The 15,615-nt window shown below is 38.4% G+C and overlaps 1 protein-coding gene across 1 annotated transcript in view; it reads left to right on the top strand.

Moving 5' to 3' along the window:
• The window catches only part of LOC144968314 (xaa-Pro aminopeptidase 1-like), a 54,737-nt gene that overhangs the window by 11,464 nt on the left and 27,658 nt on the right, over window positions 1-15,615 (top strand). The window contains exons 5-11 of the mRNA XM_078906555.1: window positions 518-622; window positions 5,530-5,625; window positions 6,044-6,202; window positions 8,667-8,762; window positions 9,686-9,767; window positions 10,142-10,271; window positions 11,410-11,520. Coding sequence (XP_078762681.1) covers window positions 518-622; window positions 5,530-5,625; window positions 6,044-6,202; window positions 8,667-8,762; window positions 9,686-9,767; window positions 10,142-10,271; window positions 11,410-11,520 — 779 coding nt within the window. The remainder of the gene's footprint in view (window positions 1-517; window positions 623-5,529; window positions 5,626-6,043; window positions 6,203-8,666; window positions 8,763-9,685; window positions 9,768-10,141; window positions 10,272-11,409; window positions 11,521-15,615) is intronic.

Genomic DNA, 15,615 nt, shown 5'->3' with positions numbered 1-15,615 from the left:
AAATTATTGTCGTATCGTTGCATCCACTTGCTGCGATGCGACTTGAACATAATTGACTCTGGCATCATTGAAACCCCAAGCCATATCCTAAGTACTGCTCTCTTTGATAATGTGGCGAGATTGGATAAAATCAAACGCGCACATCCTGTCATTCGCTTTTTCGGGCCATTCTCTTATGTTTACCTGTGTGTCCCTGTGACTGTCGCATTTGAGACAGCTCCGGACTATTTAAGTCTTTTAATAGCGGAACTTGGACTTTTTGAAGGAGATAATGATTCCATACCCCCGTTTAAGTAAATAAATTATTTATTTTGAATCGTATTGGATTGTGGGGACCGTATAAGAGCTCTATATAATTGAATATGTATTTATCTAATCCTTAAAAGTCTCATAGCGGCAGAATTAACGTAGTCTCTGTATAATCTACTGAGAGAATAAATGCTGAATTTGTCACCTTGAAAACACAGTAAAATACTCAATATGCATCCATTCATATCTATTGTTTTATCCATTGAAGGGAGAGTCGTGATAACGACCACCAAGGCAGCTCTGTGGACAGACTCCCGCTACTTCTTGGAGGCCGATGATAATTTGGATTGTAACTGGATTCTTATGAAGTCGGGTTAGTGAGGCAATAATTGCTCTTCTGTACACAGACAAAAACAGATTATACCATACGATTTTTGACCGATTAACCCGAGAGCGCAGCATTGAGTTTACGAGGTGGTTTCTTGATGTCAGTATGTTCCCGATTTCAGTAAAAAATCATATTACAACAATTAAGCCTAATACTTATTTAAGAATGACTCAAAAAATATACCAAATCTGTGAAACTTAATAGAATGTCACTTAAGCATTGATAGAAAATCATATATCTTAGTGTTTGAAGGAAAAGAAAACACAGACAAAAGTTAATGCTGGTCATTGGATTACGCTCTTATTTTTCATTAGGTGCGGCATATCTGGTCTATTTCAGTAAATAATGTCAACCGAGAATTATATGTGGAGGAAATTTTAAAGCAGAGGAACTATAAGTATTAAAAATTGGCTCGTTTTTTATCGAATGCAAAATTGATATTTCCTGTTAAATTAATGGATTTGTTTAAAATAATACGGAACATAAAATTTGAATACATTGAAATACTTTACTTAAATGTTGCTTTAATTTTAGATATATTAATGATTATTACATTTTCTATTCAATTCTAAGGGTCAAATGATAGTACTTAGCAATAAAAAATCTAATTCAAATTTTGTAAACTTTTAGACTGACGCACAACGCTGTTGATGATTTCTTTAAATCTTGTCAAGTTTACAGATTTATCTATTTGCCTGTGATATGAGAAAGGATTTTAACGCCTAAAGTAACGTTAGACTGTGACATGAGATAGGTACCAGCTGTTTTATTGTTGCTAATTTCTGGTTCACAATTAGTCCTTCCTATGTCATGTGTCGACATCACTTTGTGTACCACGCAATCAATAGGTTAGATATCACTTTTAATCTAACCCGTATTTTGATACATTTAACACTCTTCGACAAATATCAAATTCAAAGGCTCTTAAATTGAAAAAGGAAATCAGGATATTCAACACAAATGTTTAGTCTGTTCTTTTATATGGCTTGGAGACATGGCGAGTGAATAAAGCCACCACAAATAAGCTTCAAGCATTCATAAACAGGTGCCTTAGAAACTTCCTTAACATCGGGTAGCCAAACATCATCACAAACGAAGACCTACACCAAAAACTGAAACAGGCAGGCTTTGGGCTGATTCTTGGATTTAGGAAGGTGTCTGTTATAGATAACACAGGACTAGATACTACAACAAGTATGAAAACGTCATCAAAAGTGACTAGTGAGAGGTCGATCGCCGCCATTTTCTTTTTTATGCAACCAGGGACGCTGTGCAATTTTATCTCTATTTGAATGACTTTGACTGAGCTCGATTAACCTTGATTTATGGACGGAAAATAGAAAAAAGACCAGGTTTATGATGACAAACCCCTCTCCCCACCCCTCCTCTCTCTCTCTCTCTCTCCTCTCTCTCTCTCTCTCTCTCTCTCTCTCTCCCCCTCTCTCTCTCTCTCTCTCTCTCAATCAGAGCAGTATTAAGTGTGGTCAACGACAGAGTGACAATCTGAATGGCTAGTACCTTTTCTATCCGCCCCCCCTCTCTCTCTCTCTCTCCCCACCCCCTCCCCCTCTCTCTCCCCACCCTCCCCTCCTCCCTCTCTCCCCATCCCTCCCCCCTCTCTCTCTCTCTCTCTCCCCTCCTTCTCTTTCTCTCTCTCTCTTTCTCTCTCTCCCTCTCTCTCTCTCTCTCTCTCTCTCTCTCTCTCTCTCAATCAGAGCAGTATTAAGTGTGGTCAACGACAGAGTGACAATCTGAATGGCTAGTACTACCTTATCTATCCGACCCCCCCCCCCCCAAACTCATCTTCTTTCCAAGCATTTTAATCCCACCCCTCCCCCACCCCACCCTTGACAAATACCCTTTCTCTACACACTCTTCAATTAACCAATTAAAATTGACCATAATTTCTATGCCCCTCCCAATTAGCTGATAAAATGACAAGTCGTATTGTCCAGCAATCGGGAATCGGCGTAATAACGGTAGGTAAAATAAGCTCCTCCTACTTTGATTCTTGATGAATTCTGTGGAGACGATCAACATTTCTTTTTGATGTTACATAACTATCAACCGACATTCCACATATTAATGAGAAGACACAAATAATGAAACTCACCTCTTTGAACTTGCTGATCATTCCCTCGAACAGATGTTGACACATACCTAGTATTAGTAGATACTAGATGTGAAATGTGAAGAACATGCGAAATTGCGGCATCCGTCCCTTTGATCTAACAACGTAGACAAGGCTATGTCATGTATGGGGCAAGAGAAGAACACCCCCCCCCCCCCTTCTCTCTCACTCTCTCTCTCTCTCTGATCAGTCTCTCTCTCTCTCTCGCTCTCTCTCTCTCTCTCTCTCTCTCTCTCTCTCTCTCTCTCTTTCATCGTTGTAGTCGTCGTCATAGTAATGGTAGTAATAGAAGTAGTGATAGTAGAAGTTGTAGTAATAGTAGTAGTAGTAGTAGTAGTAGTAGTAGTAGTAGTAGTAGTAATAGTAGTAGTAGTAGTAGTAGTAGTAGTAGTAGTAGTAGTAGTAGTAGTAAGTAGGAGTAGTCGTAGTAGTAGTAGTAGTAGTAGTAGTAGTAGTAGTAGTAGTAGTAGTAGTAGTAGTAGTAGTAGTAGTAGTAGCAGTAGTAGTAAAAGAAGTATAATAGATTGATAGTTGAATGGATTGATGACCAAGTTGATCGACCATGAAATTCACACTTTCATCACACCCTCGCAGCATTTTGTTTATTTTTTTTTAATGTAATTTTTCCTAACAACGCGTCTGTTCTGTCCCCCGAAATGCCAATGTTTACTGTTTTCTCATATAATTTTACGCTGCCAGTTTTCTGGAAACCCCGTAGTATATCGTCAGTCTCTCTCTATTCTCGATTCATCCGATAACTGCTGACATCTTAAATACGATGGCGGTGATTAGCCACTAAAAAAGTGGCTGTTGCCTGGTCTGCTCCTAGTAGTCTGTGATGTCTGCCAGTTGGGTCAAACCCGCAAGGAAAGAGGGGAGGGTGGGGTGGGGGGGGGGGGGGTCGACCACAGCAGACATGGCAACGAAGCATTGAGACTGAGACAAAGACAGCCGGACAAACCTGGGCCCAAATAAAGAAGACCTCTAAAAACAGAGTCAGATGGAAGAATGCTGTTGAGACCCTATGAATGGTCCATAAGGAATCAAGAGGCTTACGTCAAGTAAGTCAGGTATTTTGATTGGGAATGAGCGGAAAAGAGGTGTTATAATTATGTTTTACAAATTTTTACCGATTTCGGGAATTATATATATTGACCCGATCGCGTAGCACCGAATTTACTAATCTGATATTATATTTGTGGTGAATAATTACTGGCAATTACTAACCAATTGGCTTTCATGTGTCGACGTTTCTAAGGTCTATCGCTTGTCTGCGTGACGTAATTGCTATTTCCAGTTACATGGTCAACAACCTCAGTCAACACAAAAAATGAAAATGGCTGCACCAAAAGATATTCGATTCAAGCAGCGTGCTTTTATTGAATTTCTGAATGCTGAAAACTATTCGCCCATTGAAACCCATACCAGAATGTTTATAGTGACGCTTGTGTTGATTATAGCATCGTTTGACGCTGGGTAAGGTTCATGGAAGGAGGAAACCCGATCGAAACAAAACTTCAAGATCAAACTCGGGAAGTCCCGAAGTGCCTCGAACGTCAGTAATCAAACTGAAGTCAAAAACATGATTCTGGCAAATCAGCGTGTGAGACAAACTGACATTGCTAAAGAAGTTGAAATTTCAAAGAAAATGATACACCTCATCGTAACAGTGATCCTTGGATACAGGAAGGTGTCTGCCAGGTGGGTCCAACTAATGTTGACAAGTGACATGAAAGAGCAACGAAAAACAATTTGCTCCAAATTATTGAAAAGTTTGGAGACGAAGATGATGCCTTTATTCAGCAAATAGCTACTGGAGATGAGTCAAGGGACCAACATTAGAACCCAGAGAGCAAACGCAGTCAATGGGATACCGACACAAGAGGTCTCCTTGTCTAAAAAAGTTCAAAGTTGTGGCGTCGGCTATAAAAGTGCTGCTCACGATTTTCTGGGATTTTGAAGATGTGGTTCATAACAAATTTTTGGAACAGGGCAAAATAGTGAATTCCAATCAATATGTTGCCACGCTAGAAATACTAAGTGCCCGACTGAAAAGAGTGCGACCCCGAAACATGCGATACTGCAAACACGATAACGCTCGACCCCACACCAGTTAACAGACTCAAACTGCACTAAGGAAAATTAATTTCTCCACCGTGCCACATCCAGCTTACAGTCCCGGCCTAGAATCTTCAGACTTCTTATTATTCCCTCAATTGAAGGAGTATCTCAAAGGAAACCACTATAAAAGCGACGAAGACGTGAATGCTGCTGTCCGATCTTGGTGTAGAGAAAAAGGACGTCATTTTTGCCGGCGGGATACGTCAAATGGTGGGGCGTTGGCAGCTCTATGTTGATTATAACGGTAACTATATAGAAATATGAAGTAAGCGATCTGTACCTGAGATTTCTAGCTTTCTTTTGATGTATTGTTTAACGAATTCTTCCTAAAAATGAGGGAGTTATAACGTAATTGCAAAACTTTTCAGCCCACCCTCGTGTCATTAAAAATCTTTTTTTTTTAATATAAATATTTAAATGAGAAATAATGCAATCAAAATAATTTGAAGGGTGAAATAATTGAATTCTTTCACACTTTATTTTGGCATCCGAATTTATTATCCATGTATCAGAAGAAAAAAATCCGACTTTACGCAATGAATGTGAACCATGTCTGTTTGAGTTAGAAATGAATGCCATGTCAACTGAGATGCCATGTCCGTCTTTCTCGTATTTATTCATTACTTCTATCAATCTATAGGCATAAACGGCACACCGACGATTTCGGAATGGCTCAACTCGGAGATGTCTGCAGAGGGACAACTCGTAGGCGTAGACAAAACCCTTGTAACATACAGTATGTGATAGAATCGACGTTTGTGATGCTGATGGTTGTGATGATGATGATGATGATGATGATGATGATGATGATGATGATGATGATGATGATGATGATGATAATAATAATAATCATGAAGATAATGATGATGGTGTTAATGATAATGATGGTGATGATGATGATGATGATGATGATGATGATGATGATGATGATGTTGATGATGATCACGACTACGACGACGACGACGACGATGATGATGATGATGATGATGATGATGATGATGATGATGATGATAATGATGATGATTGTGACGATGATGGTGATCATGCTATTATTGTGTTTAATTTACTTCGTAATTTTGCAGTCCATAGCTGCAAACTGGCTAGTATTTAGGGACTTGAATGTTAAGCGGCAGTTGCAATTTCTCCATTGACAGGCTGGTTCAAATCGCTGCGTGACCAACTAAAGGGCTTGTCTAATAAGCCTGTACTGATCGCTATTGACCACAGCGAAAACCCCGTGGACAAGATCTGGACCCAAGACCGACCATCAAAACCAATGAAACCCATCAATGCTTATGATATTGCTTTTGCTGGTAAGATTATTTTCAATTGTTTGAACTAAAAATTATTCCTTCTGAGCCTTACGGCACGTAGACTGTTTATTCCATTTCCTTTAGCGTCAGACGGACAGTAACAATTGCCAGCTACATAGTGGACAAAACGCTAGTCTATTTCAAAGTGCTCATGCTGTCCAGCAGATTCAAAAAGATTCAGCTACCCAGTTACTGTTAGTTAAACAGGACAGCAAAAAAATCTCAATTACATCTGGGAACAATATTGGACCATAATTTGCTTATGAGGCAAGTGATCAACCAATCAAGTTACTCTTCCCTTCCCTCCTACCTACTTCCAATGCATGTCTGCCTGCCGAATCAGCTGACAATCCAGTTTGAGAGTATTTATCACCAAACCAGAATGGCCACTCCGAAATCTAAAGTCAATAACCTTATTCTACACGATAAGTGAAGCGCTTCCTATATAAAACTCCAAACAGGACAGCGTCATTCATTGAAGGATATCTCTCACCCAGTCAAACAGGCGAGCGTCACGACTAAAGTACTGTAGAATTTGTATGTGCGCACAAATGGCTCGTGGCGAAAACCTCAGTCAAATCTATAATATCTTAATAACAGGAATAGATATAACCACAGGTTTTGACACAGTAGACCGACATGCCCTTCTAAAATTTACGGAATGTATAGTTATGGAAGACACACTTAGACTCGTCGTCCTATTTCTGTTGAGGGAACCTTGGGAAATAACCAGAATTTATGGTTCCTCCGTCGAAAATCCATTTCTTAGCAACGTCGCAAGTAGATGTTGTGGGTTGCATAAATGGAAAATGCCTTTAGTGATGTAAAAAAGCACCAACCTATACCACGAACAGTATTTGGAAAAAAAAACCCACCAGATATCGCTTACGAGGATGACATCGACACCTTTGAAAAGCACAAACTCCCTGTCAACACAAAAACGCTTTTATTGAAGGAGCCAAAAATAACGAAAAGGGTGGGATCACTACTTGGAGATAAGGAAGATATCCAGAGAAGGTAATTGCTTAAACAAATTGAAGCAAATATGGATAAGAAAGGGCAGAATCAAAGTAGTCACTAAGATGAAGCTCTACAAGTCTTTTGTCAAATCTACCCTCATTTACAACTGCGGATCATAAGTACTTACACGGAACGAAGAAAAAATGGACACATTCCATTCATTGCAAACAACAAGAGGTCATATTTAACATCCACTATCCTACAAATTGCAACGTAACACCACTTTCAACCCAAATTTGTATTAGAAAAACAATGAAGGCTATTCGTTACATCATATCAATATATTAAGGAGCAGGCACCGTTAAAAGATAAAGATCTGAACAAGTGTATAAGAAACTACTGACTTTTTGGGGTGTTGTTTTTTTCTTGTATTTTTCTTTCTTGCTTTGTCTGGAACCTTTCATACAAACTTGTTCAGATCTTTATCTATTCGAAGAGAACAATATTTTGGCAAACATAAGCCATAGAAGCAAATAAACACTATCAGCATAAGACAAATATCGAGGGAGACCGACAATAGACATCCACAGAGATCTCAAAAGCCTCCAGAACCATCAAGAATTAAGGTCAGAAAAAAGATCTTGAAGACCTACAGTCACTCGCAGAGGATCAAGACCAATGAAGGGAAATCATCAATAGAATTATAGAAGCTGCCGCGGTGTCGGATGATTAGGAGGCTGACGCAATTAGTCAATTTGAGGCATAGAATTACACCATTGCATTGTGCGATGGCAAGCTTTTTCAAATTATATTTCAAAACCCACTAATCTGAGATTCCGATTCTACCGGGCTTGTCTGTTATTTTGATCGGTCTTCATGTATTTAAGAGTTGTGGGACTCCCTGTTGTATGGTGGTCTTCATTTATCTAAGAGTCTTTGGACGCCCTACTGTGTGGATTAACGTTACTTTGTTATGCAAGGGCAACCTATTGATTTATATATATATATTATGCGTTTGAGTAAAATGCTCACCAGTTCTTCCCATCAAGACAAAACTATCTGTAAAAATTTTCCTCAAAACTTCACACCCACCCAACACAAAAATAGACATTTCTTACTCAAACAGAAAAGCAACAAGCACATTCTATACATGATTTTGTTCGACAATATGAACTCTATTACTGAATGTGGAGTTTTTATAGCTATAGCAAAAAGAAATGAAATCTGCATCTGGATGAGAAAAGTGACGGCTGCATCGTAACAAATGTGACGATTTTCCAATAAGTGGTAAGAGAGGGTTAAGGCGAAGACGATGATGATGATGATGATGATGATGATGATGATGATGATGATGATGATGATGATACGGAAGTGACAGTGGTGGTGTTGATTGTGGTGGTGGTGGTGGTGGTGGTGGTGAGAAGGTGGTGACAGTGTAGTTATACTTATGATGAAACACTTCATACAATCTTTTTAAAGATCAATTTATTGTGAAATCTCACAGGCGTAACGTGGCAAGACAAAATAAAAGGCCTTAGGGGTGAGATGGCTAAGAGGAAAGCAAAGGCATTTGTTGTCGCTAAATTGGACGAGACGGCATGTGAGTTGTTTTGATGCCTTGATTGGATATTTTTATATTTTTGTTTATCAGTTGTTTACAATCTGTTGTACTTCGCATTTGAATTTACGTATGGATCTCAAATTCACAACAAGACCTAAATTATGTCCGAGTGTGGGGGCGGCGTTTTTACTGCCGTCCTCTGAAGGCAAAAAACCCCCCAAAAACAAAAACAAAACCACGAAACCTATTTAAAATTGTGGCCAGAAAACGAGTCCTTCAAATATCGATGATTAAAATTATCCTCGTCTTTGCAACAACATAAATCTGTCAAACCAGGACTTCGCGAGTTATGTTGTTTTCCAAGATAAATATCATTTTAATCGATCGATTTTTGAAAGACGAGTTTTCTGGCCACAATTTTAAATACGCCTTTTTTCCAGAATACGGCAGTTAAGTATGGATTTGTGGTGTTTTAAAGATCCTTGTTGTTTTACATGCTCTAGCTATTTTGGTCAGTCAGTGAACCTGGTCATAATGTTTTGTTGAGTCTTACAAATTGTTTTAGCAGTTTCCATGTCAGGGGATATTTTAAGATAAGGCTGTGTTGTTTAATCTACAAGAACATTAAGTCTCAAAATCCATAACAGCCATAAACATTTAAAGTAAGAGAAAGTAAAATATAGATCACTGAAATATTCAGATATTTTATAGCAATTCCAACTATTTTGATAAACGACTTTTTACAAATGAAAACAGAGTGTTGCCAAAATGAAATTAAAATTAAAGATTTATAGACCGCTAGTGCGTTTTATCAATAATTGGAATGTGTAAAAATATAGTTGACAAAAAGTATTGTATACAGTTTGGTCACTGTATTGAGTCAAGTCCAACCATCTAAATCACGTGAGTAATCTAAACAAGTAATAGGCCGAACTCCGTTGCCCATGAATTTATTCCAACAGGGCTCTTCAATCTCCGAGGGTCTGACATTCCTTACAACCCGTTCTTCCTGTCCTATGCTATCGTCGAAACCAACAGAATCAGGTAAATGTTTCATTTTATTAACACGTTTTTAGTCCATTTGGATCACGGATTGCCTTCATTTGTTTCCAAGAATATCGTCCAATGTTCTAAAGACGATTATTATATTCATCTATATCAATTTCGAATCCCTTCAAATGGTCAACCTTGCATCGACAACTCGGACATCCTAACAATAATAGATATAACATAAGTAATGCAAATAATTTTGTTAACATCCATAAAGTAAAAGCCTATAAAAATAAATATAATTCCCTTTTGTCATCCCATGTTGGATTCATTTTAACCTATCGATAAATCAAGTTTTCTAGAGATTTTTTTAATGTTTAATCAAAGTGCGTCAACACTACAATTGATGTTTGTGTTTTTCTTAAAAGGCTATATCTCTTGGACAAAGACAAAAGACTGACCGCCCAACCCACAGACAAGGCGACGGACAAGACCCTGGCCGTCCATTTGGCCACATCTAGTACAGGGACTTGTAGTGGTGGGGGTCTATGTGTGGAGGTAAGTGATGGGTGTGGTATTGATGATGATAACGATGACGATGATGATGATGATGATGATGATGATGATGATGATGATGATGATGATGATGATGATGATAATGATGATGATAATGATGGTATCGATAATGATGATGGTTGATGATGATGATTGTGGTTGTGGTGGTGCTGGTGGTGTTGGTAGTGGTAATGATGGTGAAATGATGATGAAGAAGGTGGTACTTTTTGTGCCACTGTACTGGTCCTCTGCCAAGAGTGCCATCCACTACTAGTGCTTTATCAAAGCATTTTAAATTTGTATGCGCAGAGTCGATTAAAATGTTTAAAATGTCTTAGTCGCTACTCAACTCTTATTGAATTTGGCTCACTTTGTCACCATACCGTAAAAACAGTCCATCCATCTGTGATAGGAAATCTTAGTCACTTAAACAGTTCCATAAAAAATCTCAAAGTTTTAAAAAAATGTAAGTCTTGGTTTACCCTCATGATAGATATAGCTTCTGTTAGCATAGGCCTACTTACTTTTTCGCACCTGGCCTGCCTAAAATATATTTTAATAATGTAAGATTTTAAATGGCGCAATATCACTAAATGTGCTCAAAGCCCTTTACAATGGATCACTAGCCAACAGCAACACAACTTGTGGAACTAGACACGACGTCTGTTAGGCGATATTACATTTTATTTTCGACAGAGACAACGCAGTTAACGACCAGATATTCATTTTACGCATGTTGCAGTGAAAGAATGTGAGTACTCAATTATGCGCCGATCAGAGCGGGACTCGAATTCTGGATCTGCCGATGCGAAGGCGAGTGTCATACCACTAAACCAAATAGTTCTACAATGCCTAAAGCATTGTCTAAATTGCCTAGATCTCCCATACTTGGGGTACATATAAGTTGCGTTAATTTGTGAGATTTATGTCAAATTGAAAATGTAGCATATAGTATTTTTATAACAATGATTAATTCTGTCGTAATGACCATGTAAAAGACTTCTTTGCTACTTTTCTCAAGTGTTTTGTAATGTGAATGGCAGGAATCGAAGATAAAATCTGGCATATTGAACTGATATTGTGATTCCCTACCACTGATGTACCTCATAATGTACTTATCTTAACCAGCGACTTTCCTCAGGTAGTTGAGTATGACCCAAAACAACTGGAGACAGACCTAAAGACCCTGTCAGCTACGGCCAAAGTTTGGATCCCTAAAGAAGTAAACTACGCCATCTATGACTCTGTGGTGGTAGGTTTTGATAAAATGTCGTGGTTTAACTAAACCCCCTCCTTACCAACTGCAGGAAATCGTCGCTTTGTTACAATCCAATGACCATTTTTCTTATACAGATTTATTTTGTAAATAACAAAATTAAAAAATTGGATAAAATTTTTTGTCATCAAAAAACGTAATGTTATTTTATAAAGCTTATTTTGCTGCACACAATTATATATAACACGTACTTGTTACTTCGAAATATGAGTGATAAGAATCAAGTTTTGTGTTGGTAGGTATGACATTTCTGAAGAAATCTTGAAAATGGTTGGCAAGGAGAGAGTTAACTCATTCCTTACCGATCCTTTTCAGTATTTTCCCAAAATGGCAGGCTTACCCAGCAGAAAAATGGATTTTTTAATACTCAAACAAGCTCTCTACAAAACAACGTTAAGTTCTTATTTATTAAACAAAGATCATTTTTCAAATTTTCTGATGTACAAAATAAATCTGAATAAGGAAAATGTATATTGTGACGATTTTGCTGTAGGTGGAAGAGAGGGTTAAGTCTCTTTTACAATGCCCAGTGGACCTACCTACTTACTGCCCATTATACCTGTTGATATGAAGGGCAGATCGCTTCGTTGCTCTTTTCGTAATGTTGTTAGGTTTTTTTTTTCAGGATTGGGGTGTTAGCCCTATGCCAAACTCCCAGTCATAGGGGACCAGAATTGATTTTGGAGATACACTCCAGGCCTTATTTTACTCCCCCGAACTAAAGAGTCATGCCCATCCTTTATTTTGTATTCTTTTTGTTTTATTTTGTTTGTTGTTGTTTTTTTTTTGTTTAGTTTGTTTCTTTTTTTTTTAATGTCCTTCCCCTAGGCTGGTTGCTCTCCCGGAGCAACAGACTCCTTCCTAACCCTTGGTTTAATTTTGGAGTGACCTGCTCCGAGATGGATTGCGATTCCTCGCTTAAGCTTGATTTTAATCTGTTTAATTTTCTATTAGAAGTCAGTCCATTACATCCCCCTCTTCCCCCCCCCCCCACACACACACGCGCGTCCTGAACTCTGCTGGCTTCTGACTCGACGGTTTTCATACACCTATGTCCCAATTGGATCAATCTTAGTCTTAGTCTGGCCTCTCACCGTTAACCTGATCGACATGGGTGATCCTACCAGGAGATTGATCTCCCACGGACTTAATGATCATTGAGGCACGTAGTTCTCCAACCACGATTAGGTACTGATTCATGGAAGAGACTCAGTCTCAAAACAGTTTTATGCCGGTATGACTTAGGTGTTTGAAATTGAATTCCAAACTTGATTTATAAAAGTCAAGTTCAAATAAATGTTTTTAGTGAGGAAAGAGGGTTTTTTGCTTCTCAATTTGAAAAAAAAACATACGTTCTTAATCCCTATGTTTATGACTTGAAGCTATGTTTTTCTTCGTCTAGCTCATTCCGACAAAATACCAACAATTTGCATTTACCCGATGGGCCACAAATTTGAAAAGAGGCATTTATGCAAGATTGTATTCTCTAAAAGCGAGACAAATAAAAAAGAGAAAAACAAGAAAATTCATGTTAAAAACAGACTTCATCGACTGGGGATCGATCCTCAAAGCTCCTGATTGTCGTTGGAATTCTGGTACTAGACTATTGAAAAAGTGTTTACCAGTCTTATGGCATGGGTACTTGAAGTTTGACAGGCATAATCATTGCTTGACTGGAGATATCAAAAAGAAACAATAATCCATTAATTTCTTCTTCTTTTCTTATTTCGCAAACCACCTCTGGTATATTGTCGGAAATGTAGATGTTTTGATATGTTACGTCTCGGGATGTTTATGTGTGCAATAGTAGTAAATGAACCTATCCCTAAACTGTTCCGTAGTGTTTGAATTAACAACGATAGGTGGTAGGTTATTCCACAAGCGTATAAAAGATTGGAAAAACTATTGTTCATGGCTTTGTATTCAGGAACGCAGCACTGTGAATCTAAGATCGTGTCCCCATGTTCTAGATCTCGTTGTTGCTGGACTAAGGTTGTTCGGTGGAATTGCTACATGATTGTGGAATATGCGAAAGATCATTATCAGTTTGGATTGCTTTCTTCGCTGTTCCAAAGTTGTCCACTGTAATGTTTGAACCATCTGTGTCACGCTGTCGGTGGATTTGAAATTGCCTAATGTAAAACGCGCTGCTCTTCTTTGTACCCTCTCAAGTTTATATTTGTTTTTGTTTTTTCGTGATAGGGTAAAAGACATTTCTTGCATATTCAACTACTGGTCTTATTAGCGTTGTATACCGTTTGGCCTTGATGTAACTGGAGCAGCTGCTTATGTTTCTGTTCAGACGCGCAGTTAATAGTTAAAGAGTTTGCTTTCTTCGTGATTGTGTCTACGTGGTCGTTCTAGTTAGTGTTCGTGTGGATGTTTAGACCAAGGTATTTTGCAGAAGAAAGTTCGTATACTTGGTGTGAAGTGGTGTCTTTTTGTTTGTCACTTGCAGTACTTTACATATGTCTGGATTGAAGCTCATCTGCCACATGCAGTCCATATTTGAAGATTGCCAAGGTCTTGCTGTAGTAGCTTACTATCTTTATTGGATTTTATTTTTCGAAATAGTAGGCAATCATCTGTAAAAAGTCGAGCTCTTCATAAGACTGTTTCTGGTAAGTCGATAATGTATAGTAAAAAGAGCAATGACCCCATTACCGTATCCTGTGGGACTCCAAATGTGACCCCCGAAATACCAGACATTTCCATTTCCACCAACACCCATTGAGTACATCCTTGCAAGGATGATGATATCCATTATCAGTTGTTTCCGTGGATACAGTAGTCTTCACATTTTGTGAGTAGTCGTTGATGCGGGACTTTGTCGAAAGCCTTAGAAAAATCGAACAGCATACAATCGTCTTGTCTCCGTTGTTTAGGCTGTCAGCTAGTTATTGAACAGTGGTTATCACTTGGCTTTCACATGATCTGATTTTACAGAAGCAGTTTTGGTAATCCGATAGCACAATGTTATCCTCTAGGTGGCGTTTGGTATTGTTGTGCATAATGTGTTCGAGTATCTTGCTGCAGATGCACGTTAGCGAAATAGGATATAATTAGATGTTTTACTTTTGTCTCCTTTCTTAAATATTGAGGTTATGAGAGCTTCTTTCCGTCGATCTGGTACTTGTCCCTGCTCTAGTGATTCTTCAAAGACTTTTGTAAGTATCGGGGTGATTTTAGCAGGACATTCTTTGAGATGGATTGATGTTTTGTAATAGTTTTCAACTCCTGGTGGGTTAATTGTGATATCTTCTATTGCTTCCTGCCCGTTAAGAGGTTTTGATGGGACGTTGTCGGTGTTCTCTTTTGAAAATACTGACGAAAAATGTTCATTTAAGATGTTAGCTTTCATTAAGATGTTATTATGCACGACTCCGTTTTTCCTGAGAGGAGCAATTCCTGACGATTCGCTGCGTTTGTTTTTGATGAATCCCCAGAACTTTTCAGGGTTGTTTTTGTTGTCATCATCTGTTAGCATGTCTGACAAATAGTCTGTGTAGATTTTTTCAAGGAATGAAATCGCTACCAGTCCCGCTTTTTTCCAGTGGTCTTTTGCAGGTCTCATAGCGAAGCGCAATTGGATTCAATAGTCTAATGTCACGTCGCCCAGCAACGGCGGCCATCGTGGTTCTAAACAAAGAAAATCGGTACTTTTATTCTTCATGCTGGCTAGAACTTTTCATATGTCTTGTGATCAGAATGTGTAAAAGTCAAAACATGATCAGATTTATATATTTTTCCTCTGGATACGCTTTTATGCTCGTCGGAGAAATATTTCATAAGGGCGTCCGCCATTGTTCCGATAATTTAGAGCCAGTTACTAAGTTACCATGCGTCATTACGAGGGAAGTGACGTTACGACTGTTGAAGCCTATTATCGGCCTGTTTTAACATTGTTTAATGGACAACATTTACGTCGGTTTGAGAGTAGATCCATAACATCAATGAGTCCGTAACAGTTGGATTATCAGACCTGCAAATAAGTGCACGTCATTGTAAAATCATCCCTGCACATTATGGAATGAATGAAGCTGAGGTCACTCAATATTATAGACTGATGGG

This window comes from Berghia stephanieae, chromosome 3 (genome assembly GCF_034508935.2).
Source record: "Berghia stephanieae isolate SIO BIC M18660-M18661 chromosome 3, UCSD_Bste_1.3, whole genome shotgun sequence".
Taxonomy (NCBI): Eukaryota; Metazoa; Mollusca; class Gastropoda; order Nudibranchia; family Aeolidiidae; genus Berghia; species Berghia stephanieae.
Note: the sequence above shows the minus strand (reverse complement) of the source record. Positions and strands in the feature narration are given on the sequence as shown.